Genomic DNA, 22,546 nt, shown 5'->3' on the forward strand with positions numbered 1-22,546 from the left:
TCTCCATAGTGGTTGGACCCATTTGTATGGGGCCTCCCTGGTGGCACAAGGGTTTAAGCACTGCACTATGAAGCAATCCGCAGCCTCTGCAGCACAAGTTCGATCCTTGGCCAGCCAGGGAGCAACCCACATGGCACTGCAGACCTCTCCTGTCTCACCTGCTACTCCCCTCAGCAGTGCATTTCAGTGGATCTGACTGTTCTGTTCCCCACTCTGTCTCTGGTGATTCCTCTCATCCCTCCCACATCTCTGGCCTGTGCCCCAGTTCTTGTATGCATAAATAAATAAATCTTTAAAAAATATAAAAAATAAAAAAATAAATAAAAATAACAAACATGCTAAATGAAAACTTATTTTATAATAAGCACTATAATTAACTCAAAAATTGAAAAAAAATACTTTGTAGTACATAAACCTTCTGTAAAGAATTCAACAGCATCCCAAAACTGTATAGTTACATAAATTAATGAAAATCAGTAAAATTTGATTTAAAAAAAAGATTTCAACCACAAAATGCAGAGTTTAGAAGTTATACGTCTAGAAATTTAATCATTCTGTCTTATAGACAATATTTAATTAAGGAAGAAAGATTCAAATGATATGATAGATCAGTTTTATCAGAAGTATTTTTGAACCTCCCTCTTCTGAGTACACTAGCTATTCTACTAGCTTCTTTATTATGAATATTACTTTAAAACCACAGCTGTTGGAGCCTCCCTGGTTGCACAAGGGGTTAAGCACCGCACTGTGTAGTAATCCGCAGCCTCTGCAGCACGAGTTTGATCCCCAGCCAGGCAGGGAGCAACCCACATGGCACAGCAGACCTCTCCTGTCTCTCCCGTTGCTCCCCTCAGCAGTGTGTTTTAGTCAATCTGCCTGTTCCGTTCCCCACTCTGTCTCTGGTGAATCCTCTCACCCTGGGTTACACCCCAGTTCTTGTATACATAAATAAATAAATCTTAAAAAAAATAAAAAATAAAATCACAGCTGTCACTTTCAACAGAAAAATGCCTATTTTCTATAAACCAGTTGATTTTGACATGTTTCAAGGCACACATTAAGAAGTTATGGGAGGATGGGGCCTCCCCGGTGGCGCAGCGGTTGAGCGCTGGGTTGCGAAGCTGCCCGCAGCCTCTGCAACGCCGGTTCAAACCCTGGCTGACGGGCGAGGGTCCCACATGGCCCACAGACCTCTCCTGCTGCGCCAACTTCTCCCCTCAGCAGTGTATTTCATCAGTCTGCCTGTTCTGTTCCCCGCTCTGGCTCTGGTGAATTCTCTCACCCTCCCGCGCTTCTGACTGTAACCCAGTTCTTATATAAATAAATAAAAATAAATCTTTAAAAAAAAAAAAAAGTTATGGGAGGAGAAAGAAACTTACAAATGCTTTTTGTTACATATTCATTATTTTATTTAACCCTCAGAGCAAACATGAGCTAAACATGATTATCTGCTTCTGTTTCAATGATAAAATTTGCACTCAGAGAGTTAAATGAAAATGTCCGATGGCTTAAAGCTAAAATGTAATAAGTTAGAGTTGCAGACTCAATTCAACTCTGTTGTATTGATTCACATGCCCCTGCATCTCCCCATTAATAATTTATAAATGCACAAAGGTCACTTTTGCAAATATCATTTCTTTCACTTGAAAATAGAAATAATCATCCTTATTAATTTCTAAGGTTAGCAGTTGAGGAGCAAAATGAATTATATACAAAAATATTTGCATAGTAGTAATAGATAATATTCATTGAGAAATCATTGTTATTCTAATTTAACCATTGCTAAACTAGAAAATACCATTATAATCATCATCACCATCATCACCATCATCATTATTTTTTAATCATATGACTTATCTTATTCGCCTACATCTTTAATCATCAAACCATATAGTGGAAAAACAAATTAAGATCTTCAGTCTTCACAATAGTTTGTGCATTATATGAAGAACAGAAAGTCAGATAAATGACTATTAAAAACATATAAAATGGAATAGATTATGTAAAAAGAGGAGTAATATAAATGTTATACTAGAATGGCTATGTAAATACCAAAATGCACCAAAGGAAAGATTTATAAAAACTTTTCTGTATATCATATCATAAATCACTCCAAAATACATGTTTTCTATTACCATTATTTGAGATTATTACATATAAACACTTTAAGGACATTGTATTATTTTTAATTGAAATATGATTGGCATACATATACATGTATACATTTAATGTCAGGCATGCAATAATAATAATATATATATATATATAGCAAAAGGATCATAAAAGTCTAGCTAACATCCACCAATACACATAGTTGCATGCATTTTTCTTTTGTGGTGAGAAATTTTAAGATTTACCCATTGAGACACTTTCAAATATGCAATACAATCTGTTTAACTATAGTCATCATGCTGGATTCCACCCCCATGATTTATTAATTTTATAATGGGAAGTTTGTACCTTTCGATATTTTGTATTCATTTATTAAACATCTTTGCTCATTGTTTCACAATATAGGATTTCTCCCCTCACTACAGTTTACACATCACCAAATTACCCACAGTCCTCCTCACACCCCCCATTTTCTCACTTGCCCAAGTTCTAGACCCTCCCCATATCCTTCCCTTCCTGAGTGTCTCATATGTATGGTCTTCTATCAAAGGTTAGTCAGATAGTTTGTCTTTCTCAGATCCTTTGTTTGGTTTCCTTAGATTCTACACATAAGTGAAACCATCAGGAATTTATCCTTCTTCTGGCTTATTTCAATTAGAATAATCCTTTCCAGTTCCATTCATATTGTGGCAAATGGCATGAGTTTATCTTATTTGATGACTAAGTAGTATTGCCAAGGTGTACAATTCCACAGCTTTTTGATCCAGTTATCTGTTCTGGGGCATTCAGATTATATTCATACCTTGGCTATTGTAAACAGCTACTAACCATTTTCCATTCAAATTAATATTTTTTGTTTTCTTTTTATTGAGTTGTATAAGTACTTTGTAGATCTTCCATATCAATCTTGTATCACATGGATGGTGTGCCTGTGTTTTCTCCTTTTCAGTGGGGACTCTCTTCATTTTAGTTACAATCTTTTTACTGTAAAGGAATTTTTTAATTTGATGTAGTCCCAGTTGTTTATTCTCTCCATTATTTTCCTTGCTGCTGGAGATGAATCTCTAAAGACATTTCTGAGGTTTATGTCATAGGTGTTTTGCTTAAGTTTTATTTATGGTGTGGTTTCAGGCCTTCCAAGTATTTTACACATTTTTAAGTTGATTTTTAAGTATTATGTGAGAGTGTTGTAATTTCATTCTTTTGGATGTAAAAGTTCAATATTCCCAGCACCATTTAATGAAGAGGTTATCCTTTTTCCATTATATATTCTTTGCTCCTTTGTCATACATGAATTGTTAATAAGTGTGTGGCTTTATTTATGGGCTATCAATTCTATACCATTTTTCTCTGTGTGTGTTTTCATTCTAGCACCATGCTCTTATAATTACTATGACTTTATACTATAGTTAGAAGACCAGAGTGGGATACTTCCATTTTACCCTTTTTAGTTGGTAGAGCTTTGGCTATTTGGGGCTTTTTGTGGTTCCATATGAATATCAGTATCCTTGCTTTATTTCTTAGAAGAATGTTATTGGTGTTTTATTGAAACAATAAAATAGCATTGAATCTATAAATTGTTTTAGGTAGAATGCCCATTTTGAAAATGTTGATTCTTCCTGTCCATGATCAGGGAATATCTTTCCATTTTGTTGTGCTTTCTTCCTTTTAACAATGTTTTATAGTTTTCCTTTTATATGTACTACACCACCTTTGGAGGACCTATCACATTTTTTTTTTTTTTTGGCGTGATTATAGAATGAATGTCTTTCTTAATTTCTTCTTCTAGTTCATTTTTTTTTTTTTGTATATAGGAAGGCAATTAATTTTTGTGTGTTGATTTTGTGTCCTGACACTTTTAACAACTGGTATATTATTAATATTAGTTTTCTTATGGAGTCTTTGGGGTTCTCTATGTATATTATATCAACTGCAAATAATGATATCTTTATTTTTTCTTCCCCAATTTGGATTTCATTTATTTATTTATTTTACTTACTTGTTCTAGCTGGAACTTCTAATACTGTGTGGTAGTAGTGAGAGTGAACATACTTGTCTTGCTCTAGATCTTAGTGTAAAGACTTTCAGTCATTCACCATTGAGAATGATGTTAGTAACAGGTTTGTCACATATGTATTTTATTATTTTAACATACTTTCCACTTTTTTTAAGAGCTGGGGTATAGGCCAGAGGTGCAGGAGGGTGAGAGAATTCACCAGAGACAGAGCAGGGAGCAGAACAGGCAGACTGACGAAATACACTACTGAGGTTCACAGTGGGCGAGACAGGAGGGGTCTGCTGCACCATGTGGGAATCTCACTGCCTGGCCTAGATTGAACCAGCACTGCAAAGGCTGTGGACAGCTTCACAGCACTGAACTCAACCCCCTTGCGCCACCAGGGGAAGCCCCTGTTTCTTGAATTTCTATGTTCATTTCATTCTTCAAGTTTGGGAGGTCGTTTCCACTATTTCCCTATATATATTCTCAGTAACCCTCTCTCTGTTCTTTTTTTTTTTTTTTTGCCCCAGTGTTTCTCTCTTTCTTTGTAGATCCTGTTTCTTACTGCTTTTTCATCTTCTAAATCACTGATCCATTTTTGCATTTGACTTATTTTACTACATGGCTTTCTTCTGAATTTTTTTTTGCTTTCTCTTGCAATTCTGTTATGCTGTTGATCGTAGCACTGTGAAGCTGTCTGCAGCCTCTGCAGCACAAGTTTGATCCCCAACTGGCCAGGGAGAAACCCACAAGGCAAGTAGACCTCTCCTGTCTTGCCTGCTGCTCCCCTCAGCAGTGTATTTTGTCAGTCTGCCTGTTCTGCTCCCCACTCTGTCTCTGGTGAATCCTCTCACCCTCCCACACCTCTGGCCTATACCCCAGCTCTTGTATGCATAAATAAATAAATATTTAAAAAAGATTTACTCTTATAAAAGTAAAACATCATCATAGGGAAGTAACATAATTATAAAAATCCATAAATAATAAATAATAAATACATTCTAGTATCCACTACTAGCTCAAGAAACTGAATATACTAGAACTCCAGAAATGCTTCCATGGACAAATTTGAGCTGAACACTTTCATGTCATTCTCACTGCTTTAGTGACAGTTTAACACACACAGGAATGCTCATGTAGGTGACTATTGGGAGGAATAAAAATAAGGGGGGTGATGAAACTGTGTTCAATATCTGCAGCAAGATTTAGCTGCTTAAAAGTATAAGGACTTATGTAAATGTGCTGCTTTAAAACAAAGGAGCACAGTCTGTGAAGTGGCTGGAGTACAGATTTCAAGATTTTAAGTACTAAGAAATGAGACTTCAGAAATTTAAATGACACTTGGAAAGTTTTGACTGGAGCAAAGGAGTTGGGATTTCATTTTGGAAATAGCAATATGTCTAGATTTATTTGTTCAGACAGAGAACTTTGGGAATAGTTTTCAGCATACAATGGAGGAAGAATGAGTCTCAACAAGATTACAAAGGGGTGTTAATTCAACATTTGAGATAAGACACAGTGGAGAACTAAACCGTAGCAGTAGTAGGAAAGTTGCATTCAGGTGAGATAATAAAGGAGAGAACAGATGTGGCAGATGTCCTGACGGCAGAATTAACAGTATTTAGTCACCAGCTGACTTTGCAGATGAGAGAAAGGGAATATGTGAGGATCACTTATCCCTACAATGGGTAGACAGGGTGGAAAAATCTATCATGTAAACTGTACAAGCAAAAGGTAGGAACTCGAAGATTGGGACTATGGTTGGAAAATTTACAGTAAGGCCAGTGTTAGATATATGTTTGAGATATTTTAGGAATCTTGTTGAGATTATACCTTTGGAAATTACTGGAGTCAACAGAGAAATCATAAAAAGGTAAAAATGAATGTTAGTGGATTTTATAGTATATAAAGGAAGGGGTCCTTAAACTGCTTCAGAAATAGTTTATATTTATTGGACAATATTTTAATTTTCTGTAACTTTAATTACCAGATTATTTAGTGCACAATTGGAACAAGTAAATAATTGTTAATACTTTTGTTTCATTTTCTTAATTTGTAAATTGTGCAATTGAGCAATTAAAGTAAAACTTACGAAAATCATGTCTATTGTTAATTGTATATAAGCCTGAATTCTACCAATATCACATAACTGAAACACATAAGGACTATATTGGTATTTCAGTTTCAGTTTTTAAATACAGAACAAAAATTAACCAAACTATGGATATATTATACATCAAAATTGGGATTGTAGCAATAATTATATTTAGAATAAAGAGTAGTAGAGGAACTTCAGGTATTAGATAAGATGTAGAGGAAAGCAAATTTTATTTGGGGCCTCCCTGGTGGCTCAGGCGGGTTGAGTACAGTGCTGTGGAGCTGTTCCCAGCCTCTGTGGTGCAGGTTCTATTCCCCGCTGGCCAGGAGAGTCTCACATGGTGTGGCAGACCTCTACTGTCTCGCCCACTGCTCCCCTAAGCAGTGTATTTCAGTCAATCTGCCTGTTCTGTTCCCCACTCTGTCTCTGGTGAATCCTCTCACCCTCCTGCACTACCGGCCTGTACTCAGGTTCTTGTATAAATAAATAAGTCTTAAAAAAAAAAAAAAGAAAACAAATTTTATTCACCTGTATAAGATTAAAAATCCAAAGAAATTTAAAAATTTAAAAATTTAAAATGTACTGATGATAACATAGAAACATCAAAATTAAAATTAATTTACATCGGGAACAGAACAGGCAGACTAGCTGAAATACACTGCCAAGGGGAGCAGCGGGCGAGTCAAGAGAGGTCTGCTGCACCATGTGGGTCAGCTCCCCAGCCAGCCAGGATCCAACTCATGCTGCAGAGGTGGCGGGTAGCTTCACAGTGCTGTGCTTTACTCCTTGAGCCACCAGGGAGGTCCCACAGTGACTTACGTATTCTCTCATAGTTCTGGATGCTAGAAGTTTGAAATCAAGATATCAGCAGAGCCATGCTCTCTCGGAGACTCTTGAGCAGAATCTTTCCTTGCCTTTCCCCACTTCTGATTGTGTCCATTCATCCTTTGTATTCCTTGGTAATCTGTTACATCACTCCAGTTTCTGCCTGTGTCACCATGTTATTTTCCCTTTGTGTCTCTCTTTGTGTCTCTTTTTCTCATTTCACAAAGAGATCAGTCAGATTAAAGACCCATCATATGTCCTCATTTTAGTGAACTATAACTTGGATAAAGCTATTTCTAAAAAATGTCATATTTTGAGGTTCTGAGAAAGGACATGAATTGTGGTAGGGGATAATAGGTATAATTCAATTTGCGGATTCTGGAGACTTTAAGACAAACTCAATATTTTGAAGAAAGATACTGAAATTCTTATTTTATTATATAAGGAAGAAAAGGTCAACCTGAAGAATAAAGTCAGTTCAAGCTCCAATTTGCCTTGTCTTCAAAATAATCCCATGCAAATTGTTCCTGAGATATTTTAAACCAGAAGTTGACTGTTAATTAGATTGGCAGAGTTTCCATCTTATGCTGCAACCTCATCTCAATTTCTTTGAATCAGAAAAGACAAGTCATCACAAAGGGAAAATACAATTCAATTATTATGTTATGCATGGTGTTATAAAAAATGTGTGACATAAAAGGAAACATATTGCAGGGCCTCCCATTTGGCACAGGGGCTAAATGCTCAGCACTATAAAGCTATCACCAGCCACTGTGTCATGACAGAGTTCAATTCCCTGCCAGGGAGCTAACCCACATGACACAGCAGACGTGTCCTGTCTCCCTGCTGCTCCCCTCAGCAGTGTATTTTGGTAGATCTGCTTGTTCTGCTCCCCACTCTGTCTCTGGTGAATCCTCTCACACACATTCCCTGCCCCTCCACCCCCCCTACCCCACACACATCTGGTCTATACCACAGTTATTGTAAGCATAAATAAATAATTTTTTTTCACAAAGGAAATGTATTGCAGATGTGTCAAGAAGCATAAAATGTGACCCTAATGAAGAATAATTAGTTAAATAGAAGTAGACTGGCAGAAGTCATAGATGTTAGAGTCAGACAAAAAAATCTTAAAATGACTATAATCAATATATCCAATGAAAGGATTAAAAAATGGAACTTCAATATAAAATTGTAAACTATAAAAAAACTAAATAGACATCTGAGACCTTAAGAAACCATGTGTGAAATTGTGAACTTCATTTTGGATTAACAAAAGACTGCACATATTCAAGATATGATTAGTGAAATCAAAGACTGAATGATAGGAAAGATATAACATGAAGCAAAGGTAGAAAAATGTATAAAATAGAGTCTAGAGAAAAAGCTATCATAGATAAAGGAATCTACCAAAGGTGTACCTGAAAGGACAGAGACAGAAACTCAGCAGAAAAAGTCTTTCAGGCAACAATGTCTAGACGTTTTAAAAACCAATATAAGTCTTTAACCCACAGGTTTAAAAACAAGTAGAAACATTAAGAAATAAATATATGAAAGAAATTATTCTTAGACTCATCACAGTCAACTAAAAACTAAATATATATATATATATATATTTATAAATAAAGAGTTAGCTTATAAAACCTGGGAAAACAAACATATTACCATTAGGGGAAAAACACTAAGGGTGATGGTGAACTAATCAATGAAATCATGGAATGTATGGGCAAAAAAGGGAATTCAAAGAAAAAAAATTAGGAAAATAAAACAAATTCATTGAGTGAATCTAACCTTTAAAAATAAAAGTGAAGTAAAAGTTTTTATCAGAAAAATAAAAGCTGATATAATTTGTTGATAGTAGAAGAAATACTGAAGGAAATTCTATGAACCAAACTTTGAATAGCTTGTATTAAATTAAAAATTCATTTAGTGTTTCTATTGAAATACAGAAAGACATACAACCAAATGTTGAGCCATTATAGAATAGGAAAACCCCTGGTGGCAAAGGGGTTAAGACGCAACCTATGAAGCTATCCACAGCCACTGCAGCATGAGTTTGGTCCCCAGCCAGCGAACTACCCACATGGCACAGCAGACCTCTCCTGACTCACCCACTGTTCCCCTCAGCAGTGTATTTCAGTCAGTCTGCTTGTTCTGTTCCCCACTCTGTCTCTGGTAATCATCTCACCCACCACACCTCTGGCCTATACCCCAGTTCTTGTATGCATAAATGCAAAAATCTTTAGAAAAAGAATAAGATAACAAAAATTATTGATTAAAACAAAATAAGGCAATAAAGGAAGAATAAAAGTTAAAAGGGCAAATTGGACAAATAGAAAACAAATAACAAATGAGAGAAATAAGAAATAATAAAAAGACATATTCTGAGCAATTTCCATTGCAAATTTATCTAATAATGATTCATATCTGCAGTACATAAGGAATTCTTAATTATTAAAAATATTCAACTGAAAGACACATGCAAAAGACTTGAACAGACACTTTATAAAGGATTATACCCAGTTTTCCAATAAGCATATGAAAAGGAGCTGGACTTCAATAATGGAAAAGCCAATCAAATTAATACCAGTACACATCCTCATAAACAATGTTTAACATACAAAAAGGTAAGAGTGTTTTTGAGATTGTAAAGCAACATGAACTCATGATTTCAGTATAAGTATAATTTCAGATACTTTGGAAAACTGCTTGGCAACATATACTAAAGCTAAACATATGCTTAACTTTTGGTCTTGCAAAAATTCTATTACTAAATATACATCTAAAAGTAATTTGGATATATGATTCCAGAAGACATGTACAAAAGTGATCACAAAAGATTTACTCATAATACTTTATAAATATATAATGGTCCAATTATCCATCTAGGACAAATGGTAGGTAAAATTTTGCATATGCATACAATGGGACAACTCCAAAACAATAAAAAGAAAATCACACGCTAATATGTGAAGTGGGGATGGATCCCATGCAGTCTTTTGATGGGAAAAGATAAGACACAAAACAATAAATACTATGTGATGTTATTTATATAATGTATAGAATAAAAGTAAAACAAATGGGCATTGTAAGAACTCATATTAATGGAGTATGGTTTCTGAATTGTGTATGAGGTAACATTCTGACATTATTGATTTGGAGGTGGTTAAAGAAATGTTTGTAAACATTCATCACCTCTATGCCTAACATTTGTGCATTTTATACATATTACAGTATGTTTTCCACAATGGCACACACACACAAACAGAATGAATGTGCTTTCTTTGAAAGCGTGTGTGTGTGTGTATGTGTTTGAAGATCTTATAAAGATACTTTGAAAATATTATTTTTGCCTTCATATTCTGGAAGAAAAAAATCCCTATTTTGAGTGGAAAATATAGAAAGATAAGGAAAAACTTGTGTTTTATTAAAAGTGAGAGCAAATTAAAAAAATATTATTACTCATTTCAATTGTTCTATCAAGTCTGCCACAATATTTATTCTACATTTATCTAGTTTTAATATTTATATTGCAAAGTTGTATGGATTTTTTATTGTGGTAAGAAAGTGAGAATTTATACTATTTGTTGTATTTTCTGTCCTTTATTTTTCTTAAAACAAGGATATTACAAATTTTATTTAATTAAAATTATTCACATTTGCATTACTCTTTTTTCTAAAATAAAACTCTCCTCATTTTCCTGAAGTATTTTCTTTTGTATCTGTAGTTTTCTTTTTTCTTTTTTTAATAATACCCATTTATTTATTTTTTAAAGATTTCTTTCTTTATTTATACAAGCACTGGGTACAGTCAGAAGCACGGGAGGGTGAGAAAATTCACCAGAGCTAGAGCGGGGAACAGAACAGGCAGACTGATGAAGTACACTGCTGAGGGGAGCAGCGGGCGTGGCAGGAGAAGTCTGTCAAGCCATGCAGGACCCTCGCTGGTGGTCGGGGATTGAACTGGTGCTGCAGAGGCTGCCAGCAGCTTTGCACCGCAGTGCTCAACTGCTGCGCCACCAGGGGAAGCCCTGTAGTTTTCTTTTTTACATGTAAATATTTTACCAATTGGGTGTGTTTGTGTATATATGTGTTCAGATGTATGCATATATTGAAATAAGACTATCGACTTTAACCAGTTGCTCCAATGTCTGATTTCATGGGTCCTATGGTTATTTAGTAGAAGTCTTCCAAGCATTGGGATTCTAATTGTTGTCATTCTTAGTTGAAATTGTTCCATGGCTTTGCTTTGTTTTGCTTTTATTATTGTTGCATTCATAAATCCTCTAGTGGGAACTTGGAAGAGGCTGTTAAAAAAACTGATATCCAGATGTTTTTATAAATCATTAGTCTAAAGAAATATTGATTATACATGAACAATTGTTCTAAGGTAGTATTAGTCGCTTAACGATTCATGTGGTGCTATGTAAGTCACATTGGTATTCTATGCAGATTTTAAAACTCACTTTTTTGTAATGGCACAGAATAAATTTCTAAAAATCTCTTGTCAGGATAGCTTGGTTACTTATTGATAGTTAGGGTTTCTCCTCAAAATTTCTGATGGCACAGCTTTTCTATGCTTCATTCTATATAGATTACTAATAATTCTCAAGTATAAGATTTATATACCTCTCCTTGCTTTTTATGTTTTGAGTTCCAGCATGCTCCTTAGACAAACAAGCAATACTTCACCTATGTGCATTTCCACTTTTTGTGTCAAGCTATATTGCTTACTGAGCTATCTATTGAGTTTAAGGGACTATGAGCAATAAATAAGGTGAAACCTTCTTGTTGACATAAATTATAAGCTCCTAATAGTTCTTACCACTCCAACTCAAAGTGGTTTTACTATACACACAGCCTGCCAAAAGGACGGATGCACATTATATTTAGGAAAATGCTAGTCATATTCAATAGCACCATCAATAGGAATAAAAAACCTGGAGACTTTTTGAAGATGAGACTTGATATAGTTAAAGGACCTTCAAGTAACTATGGAAATTTTGGTGAAAAAGAGCAGGTGCTCTCCAGCCACCCTGCAAATCCACCATCACACCACTTGCCCAGATCAGCAATGGGGTATCCTACCAGAGGTGCTGCCCATCAGTCCCACAGCCATTTCAGCTAGATCAGGGGATTTGCTGGAGGTCATGCCCATTGGCACAGGCAGCCAAGATGCCCAGCCATTACACTGTACACCAAGATCGGCTAAAGGAAGGGCTCCAATTTCTGTAACCACCACTTGGTGAACACCGAAAGTAGTGGTAGAGGAAGACTCATACCCAACAAAAGCCCCATGTAAAGCAAAGCAAACTGCAGGCAAATAATGGGGAAAAGAAAAACACAAATGGTCAAACAAGCCATCAAGGAAACAATTCACCACAGAGAGAAGACCAATCTCCAGAAACAAATAAAATAGACACAGAGGAACTTTTCTTCCTGTCAGGTAAAGTATTCAAAAATGTGATATTAAAAAAAAAAAGTCAAGCAATTACATAGAACAATGCAAAGAAAACTAAGAAAATCAGATCAGAGATACATGCGAAAACTCACAAGAGGAAAATAATGCTATTGAGAAACACAATCAAAGAAGAGAATATTGAGGAAGAAACTTTAAATAAGAAGGTAACAGAACAGCAGGATGTAAAAAAAGATTAATGGAGGAGGTAAAACATTTCTAGAGAAAGTCATGGAAATAGAATAGACCAGATGGAAGAATGAATCAATAATCCTGAAGATGGGGATATGAAAGGAACCAAGACAGAAAAAGAGAGATCCAAAGGAAAAATAATTAAGAAACACTTTGATTTATAGTTGCTTGTTGATTTTGATTTTTACTTTATTATAATTAGTCATTTTCCTGGTCCCTTATTTAGGTTTTCTAAATTCCTGCTATGAGTGAGACCATCCGGTATTTTTCTTTTTCTTTCTGGTTCATTTTGCTGAGCATAATCCCTTCCAGCTCCATCCATGTTGCTGCAAATTGGGTGAGTTTATCTTTTTTGATTGCTGAGTAATATTCCATTGTGTATATGTACCACATCTTCTTGATCCAGTCATCTATTTTTGGGCATCGGGGTTGTTTCCATAGTTCAGCTATTGTAAATAGAGACACACTATGGTGGAGGGAGGGGGGAAGGAGGGATTAGGGTTAAAATAAGGGTGGTGGGAATTGCATAGGGAATATAACCAAGATGAAAATGCATACACTGTGCAAAAATGAAAAATTATTTAAAACATATAAAATAAAATAAATAAAACAAAAAAGAAACACTTTGAGAATTACCTGACAACATAAAGAAAGGAAATGTAAGAATCATAGGAATCCAAAAACAAGAGAGAGAGAAAAGAGATGACAAATGGTTTGAGGAAATTATTGAAGAAAATTCCAAAACGTGAAAAGGGAAATGAACATAGAGATGCAGGAAGCTATAAAACACAAAACTACATTTAAAAAATGAAATCTATAGCAAAGCATGTAGGAGTAAGTCTTTTAGGAGTCCAAGACAAATATAAAATTTATAAAGCTGAAGAGGGGATGAAACAGATGACTTACAAAAAGGGATACTGATTAGGCTAAAATCAAATTTCTTTAAAGAAATACTGGGCATGAAAAGAATAAAGTGACATATCCAAAATACTCCAATACAAAATCTTCCAACCAAGAACACTTTATCCTTTAAAGTTTTCCTTCCTACATGAGTAGGAAATAAATATTTTCTCAGACAAGCTAAATCTTGGGAATTGCAACCACTAACCCCCCTCCCCCAACCAAGAAATATTAAAGTGAACTTTAGGATTTACACCAAAGAGAGTAATGAACACAAATAACTGAACAAGGAATTAAATCATGAAATATAATCCAACCTTCTGCTATCCCCAGGAAACACACCTAATTTCCAAAGATAAACATAGACTGAAAGTAGAGTTGTGACACAGTTCTACCAGCAAATGGCACCCCGATGAAGTCAGGGAAAGACATAATTATATCAAATAAAAGAGACTTCCAATTTAAACAGGTGACAAAAGGCAGGGATGGACACTATATAGTGATCAAGGGGACAATGTAACATAAAGATATAACAGTTATCAATAATTACTCATTGAATGAGGCAGAACTGATATATATTAAACAATTATGAGCAGCTCTGGAAACAGATATTGGAGAAAAAACATATGCTGAGAGATTTCAAAATTCTACTCACCAATGGACAGATCAATAAGAAAGTAAATAAACCACATTACACTTACCCCAAATAAAGATTTAGACCACACAGGCCAAACAGATATTTATAGGGCACTGCATTCCCCCCAAAATGAATATACATTTTTCTCAGGTGCACATGAATCATTCTCCAGGATTGAGCACATACAGGTTCACATGACAAACATCAACATTTACATGAAAAATTAAATCATATCAAGTGTGTTTTCTGACCATAAATGAATCAAACTGGAAAGCAACCACAGAAAGAAAACAAGGAAATCCTCCAATATACAGAGACTGAACAACACATTACTGAAAGGACAGTGTGTTAATGGAAATCAAAGATGGAAAATGAAAATAATGAGACTGATGATAATAAGGACATTATTAAGAAGAAAGTGAATAGCAATACAGATCCACATCAACAAACAAGAAAGAATCCAAAGAAATAATCTACTATCTCATGGAACAAGAAAAAGAACAACAAAGTCAAAAAGCTAGTAGAGTGAAAGAAGTAATAAAAATTCAAGTAGAAATAAATGCAATAGAAGGAAAAACGACAGTCCGTAAAGATCAATGAAACCAAAACCAGGTTCTTTGAAAAAAAATAGACAAACCTCTACATAGGTCTACAAAGAAAAAGTGGGAAAAATTTTTAAATAAATAGGATCATGAATTAAAGAGGAGAAATTACAGCAGACATAGCTGAAATCCAGAGGATAATAAGGTGCTATGAACACTTGTGTGCAAACAAGTTCAACAATCTGGATGAGATGAACATAATTCTTGGAATATACAATCACCAAAAGCTGAATACAAAAGAAAGCAATTACAAACATGGAAACTGAAACAAAGATTAAAACTTCTGAAAAAAACAAAACAAAACAAAACAAAGCAAGGACCATAAAACCAACAAAGCATGGTTTTATAAGTCGGTTCTAACAAATGATTAAAGATGAGCTACACCTATCCCGCCCAAACGTTTTCAAACAACTGACTAATAAGGAACTTCCAAATATATTTTAGGGGCTCAAATCACACTAATACCAAAACCGAACAAAGACAACATAAAGAAAAAAAATAAAACAAAACTAAAGGCCAATATCACTAGAGAACACAGATGCTAAAATCACCAATACAATCTTAGCAAGCCAAATCCAACAATGCACTAAAATAATTATACACAATGATCAAGTGGAATTTATTCAAGGGTGATTTAATATATGAAAATCACATAACATAATTTATCAAATCAGCCAAAGGCAGAGCAAACAGGTGGAGAACAATGGACTATGGTGAAGGACTGTGGATGCTTGGTAGTGGATATGGTGTGGTAACATACATCTGAGGGGCGATCCTATACATCTAAATCATGTACAGTGTCATGAACCCATGTTACCTCCACTAAAAAAAATTTCCTTGTTATATTTTAACAAACCTTAACCTTTGCTGGTATCACCATTGTTGATGCCACCTGGTTTTTAAAGTCAATTCTCTTGATTATTTAATCATTACCATATGACTTACAATGTGATTGCAATTTTTGTTGGCAAGATTATTTCTCAACTAGAAACTAAAGTTGAAAGTAGGAAATTAGTTTTCCTCATCCTGGTGTACTTACTGTAAAGCAACATTTGACTCATTTTGAAGTCTTATAGGTAGTGTTGAATGATTGAATGAATGACTCTGGTAGGTTTTATCTCCTGAGACAACTTAATTATACAGAGAAACCTCCTGTTACTATACTATCATTTATGCATAGAAGCAGGAATTGGATCTGTCCTCTGACATTCATTTGTTTATTCTCCTGATATATGAAACCTTTACTATGTGCCTGATCATGTTAAAGATAACAGAAAATAACAGAATGTAGTTCTTGTATTCAAGGATGTCAAGAATATATTCTAAAGCTCATGTTATCCTTTAAGCAGTGTGCCAATTTATGAATGCTGTAAATATTAATAATAATTAAATCGTTTCAAGTTTTTCTAAACACTAATTTTTTTTTTGGCTTTGTATATTGGTAATTCACCTTATTTTTTTTTAATAATAAATTTTATATTTCCCCATACAATTGCAAACCCCCCATTCTGACACCAATCCCTCCCCTCCCGCCCCCCACCCCCCAAAAAGTGTCTCTGGTTCATAGTTTTTTGTTGATTTTGATTTTCACTTTCTTATAGTTATTCATAAACACTGATATTTATTGATAAGACTCGTTTATCACTATAAGTGTAGTATACTCTGGTTATATAAGTATTGTTTTATAACAGGTTACAGCCACTCTCCCCTTGATATAGTTTATTTAAACAGAAGGATTATTCTTATCTATTCTATAATAAACAATAAATATGCTTACTGTTGCAAGTCTTGTTATATTTGCTGTTCTCCTGTGCAAAGCCTTCCAGCCGGCACTGAAAACGATGCTGCCAAAATTCTTGAAACCAAGGGTTTCGGAGGTTTGTTTCTGGCCGGAGTTTCAGATAATAATCATCAAACCACTTGACATCTGGAGATTGGAGCTTGATTGTGATTCCTCCAACAGCTTCTCGCTGATAACCATCTGTCACATCATACCTGTCAGCCCAGCCATCACTGTAGGGAAACAAACCCCCCCCCTCTGTTTAGAAAAGATATTTTCTTAGCAAACAGTTCCATTTACTTTCCTTTTGAAAACATTAGTCATTACATGTTTACTCAGACCATACTATAGCTCTGCAGTACACCTAAGTGATTATTGAAATAGCAACTTCTTAAAATAAAAAAAAATACAAAACATAGTGGAAACTTTAAGCCTAACAGCAGTGGAAGGTGCCAACCTTACGATGAACTGCAGGGAATAACTTGGCATTTTGGCAGTCTTTTACTAGATGAAGAAAACCATACATGCATGGAAGCAACATAATATCACTAAGATAATTGACCATTTCATAGCCAGGTCAATTTAATTTTAATACATCCTTTTCTTCATAATAGTCATTTTCATGATCATAAAATAATGAAAAAACTTTCTAAAACATGTCAATCATTAATTTAACCATCACATGGCATAATATCCATTTTTAACATTTTAAAAGTAAGTTTTTAGCAGGTTAAAAGTGCTGATTATGGTTGCTTCATTAAATATTGATTAATTTGCGACTCAGAATAAGTTTTTAGTAGGCCACAGTCCATATACCCTTTAGTGTTCCATGGTATTTAGCTAATATATTAAAAAGATACATATGGATTCATAATTTGCATTAAAATTGTTGAAAAACCTTAACAATGGGTCATCAAGAATGGTAACAGGGGGCTTCCCTGGTGGCCCAGCAGTTGAGCGCTGGGCTGAGAGGCTGCCCGCAGCCTCTGCAGCTCCAGTTCAATACCTCTCCTGCTGTGCCTGCTGCTCCCCTCAGCAGTGTATTTCATCAGTCTGCCTGTTCTGTTCCCTGCTCTGGCTCTGGTGACTGTACCCAGTGCTTGTATAAATAAATAAATAAATCTTAAAAAAAAATGGTGACAGGGATCATACTTCTCAACATCACGATCATTCTTTTTCTTTTTTTCAAAGATTCATTTATTTATTTACACAAGCACTGGGTACAGTTAGAAGCGCAGGAGGGTGAGAGAATTCACCAGAGCCAGAGCGGGGAGCAGAGCAGGCAGAAGGACCGAAGCACACTGCTGAGGGGAGCGGTGGGTGCGGCAGGAGAGGTCTGCGCGCCATGTGGGACCCTCTCCCGGCACCCGGGGATCAAACCAAAGCTGCCGAGGCTGCGGGCAGCTTCACAACCCAGCGCTCAACCGCTGCGCCACCCCGGAGGTTCAACATCACTATCATTCTAAACACTGATCACTCAGAGTAATCTAGGGATGATAAAATAAGTTTGAAATTAGCTCACGTTATAACAGTATAATAGAATAAAGAAAACTATTCTAAGCTTATTTGGAAAATTCATTCGATGCTGCCATGGAAACAGAAGACATGGATGTTTAAAAAATGTGGTCACACTTTGGGGCATTCAGAACAAAAGAGACTGGCTTTCCTATCCTCTATCTTACTGATGTATGCACATTTACCGTGTATCTGTTGGGACCTAGAGGCACTATCTTTCCTTTGAAAAATGGTAAGTTCTCTTTCAGGAAAGATAAAGTCAAGTGAAAATTTACTAGTGAAAAAAAAACAACTAACATCACAAAGGGAAGAGAAGACCTATGGTGAAAGTTGAGAGGAACAACAGAGTGAAGTCTCCTGAATACAAAGCAGCAAATTGTTGGTAAACTGGGTTAAGGAGAAGTGGGATTTGGGGGAAGGAATTGCATTAACAATCATTGCTGATTTCATCAATATTCAGATACTTATGTTTGTTAAATTATTAATTTCTTATCTTAATTAAATACATCTTAATTAAATATATATATATATATTATAGACAGAGAACACCTACACATATTTGGGAAATAAAATCAGTACTGATAAAGCTAATGTGAAAATAATTAAAGTAATTTTTAGAGCATGCATTCTTTCTTAGTATGCTCTGCTACATCAATTCTGACCTAAAAATGATAAAGTTGTTCCAAATGTCATATCCTACTAAGATATCACAAAAACTTGGGATCAATTGAGATATTTCCTACTTTATAAGTGGCTGGAAGAGGAGAACAAATAAACAAAATATATAAATCATTTCTTCCTATAAATCCTCCATACTCCCGGGGCTTAAGATAAATTTATGTATTGCCTAAATATCACTGGGGGGGCTTCCCTAGTGGCTAAGGTGTTAATACACAGCCTATGAGGCAATCCACAGCTACTGCAGCATGAGTTTGATAGAGTTTGATCCCCTGTCTTGCCCACTGCTCCCCTCAGCAGAGTATTTCAGTCAGTCTGCCTGCTCTGCTCCCCACTCTGTCTCTGGTGAATCCTTTCACCCCCCATACTTCTGGCCTGTACCCCAGATCTTGTATTATAAATAAATAAATCTTTAGGGCCTCCCGGGTGGCGCAGCGGTTGAGCACTGGGTTGCGAAGCTGCCCGCAGCCTCTGCAGCGCCGGTTCCATCCCCGGACACCGGGTGATGGTCCCACATGGCGCGCAGACCTCTCCTGCCGCCCGCTGCTCCCCTCAGCAGTGTACTTTTGTCTTTCTGCCTGCTCTGCTCCCCGAACTGGCTCTGGTGAATCTTCTCATCCTCCCGCGCTTCTGACTGTACCCAGTGCTTGTATAAAAACATACATACATACATACATACATAAATCTTTAAAAAAATAAAATAAATCTTTAAAAAAATTACTGGCTAGAAGAAGAGAAAAACATAAGCAAGTAAGATAAACATTTTTTCTCTAATTCCCCCTTTTCATGAAGATATTTCATTTAAAAAATCTATGGTGAAATGTCCAATACTGTTGTGAAAATCAGGAAAAAATAGAGTAATGTAATATGTACTGTTGAATTTGGTTACTTCACACATTATATTCCCTCAAGTTTCTCATTTTCAGCTCCAGAAGATTTTATTTAAAGCTGACAAGTTGAAATGCAGTGGGCTTGTTTGCCTCATTTTCTCTCTCTGTTTTGGAGGGCTTATTATATCACTGATATGAGAGTGTGGGTCTCATTGGCACTGGAGAGATGCATGGGCGTGCTGCAAATGGGACAGGAAGCTCTGTTTGTCAAGCAGAGCCCCATTTTCCAAGGAAGTGGGAATTTAAATTGCTCCTTTTGTTAATGCTCGCTTTCTCTTATGTAACACTGTGATTATGAATATTACATAAGCAGTATAACATTATAATGGGTCCAATTTACCCTTCACAATTCATTCACTGAATTTAATGAGGGTTGTAAAAAGCTTGTCTTGATAAACTTTTTTGCAGGTAATATTTCTATTAAAAAAAAAAAAAGTGCCAGAAACAGCATGTTAATTTACTCATCTCTCACCATGTTCTTTAGTGTTTTGTTTTTTTTAAACATGTTTCTTCTCTACATTTAAGAATTTAGCAAAGGCTGATGTTTTATTAATAGCCTGTAAGTTAGAGTTGTGAGCTTTAAATAATTTTGTTTGACCAGCATAGGGTACAAGCTAGTGCTACCCCAACCACTGTAAGGTGCCAGGAATCCCCACCTGCCACCTGCTCCAGTAGGTAAGAGCCTGAACCAGCACAAAAAGAAAAAAACAATAAAAATTCTAAGGCCCTGCAAGGCCCAGCCTGCCATCTATCCCACCCAGTAAGAGCCTGTGCCAGTATGGGGGAAAGCTCTACACACAGCAAAAACCCTACCTATGCACCACGGCCCCAAAACAAATAATGGGCATAATAGAAATAATAGAGGAAAACTTCTCAAACTTGGAAAAAGATCTAAATATAAAAATTCAGGGTTCTATAAGAATCCTGGAGTAACTAGATAACATGAGACCTACACTGACATGTAGTAATAAAAATTCCAAGAGTTCAAGTCAAAGGAAGAACACTGAAGCTGGCAACAGGGAAGAAGCAGATGACCTGCAAAGTAATGCTGACCAGGATAATGTCATTCTTCTCTGAAAAAAAGCTACATTCAAGGAGAAAATGGGATGGTGCACTCAACACATTCAAAGACAAAAACTGCCAGCCAAGAATACTTTATCCTGAAAAACTGCCCTTTATATCCGAGGGGGGAATAAAAGTCTTCTCAGATTAATAGAAGTTGAAGGAGTTCACAAATCCTTAACCCCTCCTCTATGAAACATTGAAAGGTGTTCTAGAATCAAGTTGAAGAGAGGAACAACTCAAAGAATTAAACAAGACAATAGATAGAACCAGAAAATTATGGACAAAATGGCAGTAACTAATTTTCATTTTTCAAAAATCACTCTAAATGTAAACAGACTGACCTCACCAATTTAAAGCACAGAGTATATTGTTGGATTAGGAAACAGAACCCAACCTTTTGCTGTCTCCAAGAGATATGCCTGAACTTCAAAAATGAAAATAGGTTCAAAGTAAAGGGCTGTAAAAGAAACCGAGAAGTCAATGGAAAGGAAAACAGGGACAGACATACTTATATCAGGAAAAAAGCAGACTTTCAGTTAAAACTGGTAATAAGAGACAAGTATGGACACTATATATTGATTAAGGGAACAGTAGTCAGGAACACATAACGCTCAGTGTGCACTTGCCAAATTAAGGAGCACCAAAATAAATAAGGCAACAAATATCAACTCTATAAACAATCATTGAAAACGCACACACACACACACTGTGAGCAGGGTACTTCAACACCCAACTCCCACCAGTAGATAAACTAGATAGAAAATAAACAGGTGCACAAAAACCTTAACAAAGAATTACACCACATGGTTCAAATAGACACGTACTGGGCACTGTGCTCCCGAAGGGGAAAATACACATTTTCCTCTAGTGCAGATGTGGCGCAGGCCATGCTACCATGCTGTCCGACAAGGTCTGGGCATGGGGGAAATTTATGAAAAGTCAGAAAGCTCCATAGCTGATTCCTGCTATTTCCTTTCATTTGTTTGTGCCAGTTATTGAAATCATGGAAATTTTCTATAGGCTTTAGACTAACAGAATGAGTGTTGGCATCAATGCCAGTTTCGGGAATGCATACCTCAGTAGTTTGAAAAAATGTACCTTACAACATGATTGATAATGAAACGGTTTCCAATAATTCTCCACGTCCTCCAATTTGTAATTCAGTTACCATGAGTAACACTGAGTTCTCTAACAAACCACACTTGATAGAACTGGTGGAACTGAGCCCAGCAATAGTCCCCCAACAACAGAAGGCCCTAGTTGACCCGGGGGGTGAAATGGTCCGAAAGAAACACACCACATATTGTTCCCATGGTACCGGGACCCCTTGGTTTTATATAGGAAATAGGAGGCCATCCTCAATCTTACAATGCCTGCTTAGCTTTGTTTTAGTTATCTATCTTGACTGCATAAATCACAGCACCTGTTTCTATTTTCTGAATAACAAACATCACCTAGGGAAATATGTAACCAAGTTAATGTAACCAAGTGACCAAGTTAATCATAGTCTGGGAAAATTTAAAACAAAGGACTGTGCACTGTTAATGATCATTGATAATTTCTGAAACAATGTAAAAGTAAAATCAATCATGATTGCATGATGTAATGATCAAATAACAATTTCTTTTTTTTTTAATATTAAATTTTATTTTTATATTCCCCCATACAATTGCAAACGCCCCATTCTGACCCCAATCCTTCCCCTCCCGCCCCCCACCCCCCAACAAGTGTCTCTGGTTCATAGTTTTTTGTTGATTTTGATTTTCACTTTCTTATATTCATTTTCCTGGTCCCT

At 35.8% G+C, this 22,546-nt stretch overlaps 1 protein-coding gene across 1 annotated transcript in view; it reads right to left on the bottom strand.

Moving 5' to 3' along the window:
- The window catches only part of GRM5 (glutamate metabotropic receptor 5), a 549,187-nt gene that overhangs the window by 100,464 nt on the left and 426,177 nt on the right, over nucleotides 1-22,546 (bottom strand). The window contains 1 exon segment of the mRNA XM_037521807.2: nucleotides 16,601-16,836. Within this exon segment, the coding sequence (XP_037377704.1) occupies nucleotides 16,601-16,836 (236 nt within the window).

The sequence above is a fragment of the Talpa occidentalis genome, unplaced genomic scaffold, assembly GCF_014898055.3.
Source record: "Talpa occidentalis isolate TD23 unplaced genomic scaffold, MPIMG_talOcc4v2.1 talOcc4.3, whole genome shotgun sequence".
NCBI lineage: Eukaryota > Metazoa > Chordata > Mammalia > Eulipotyphla > Talpidae > Talpa > Talpa occidentalis.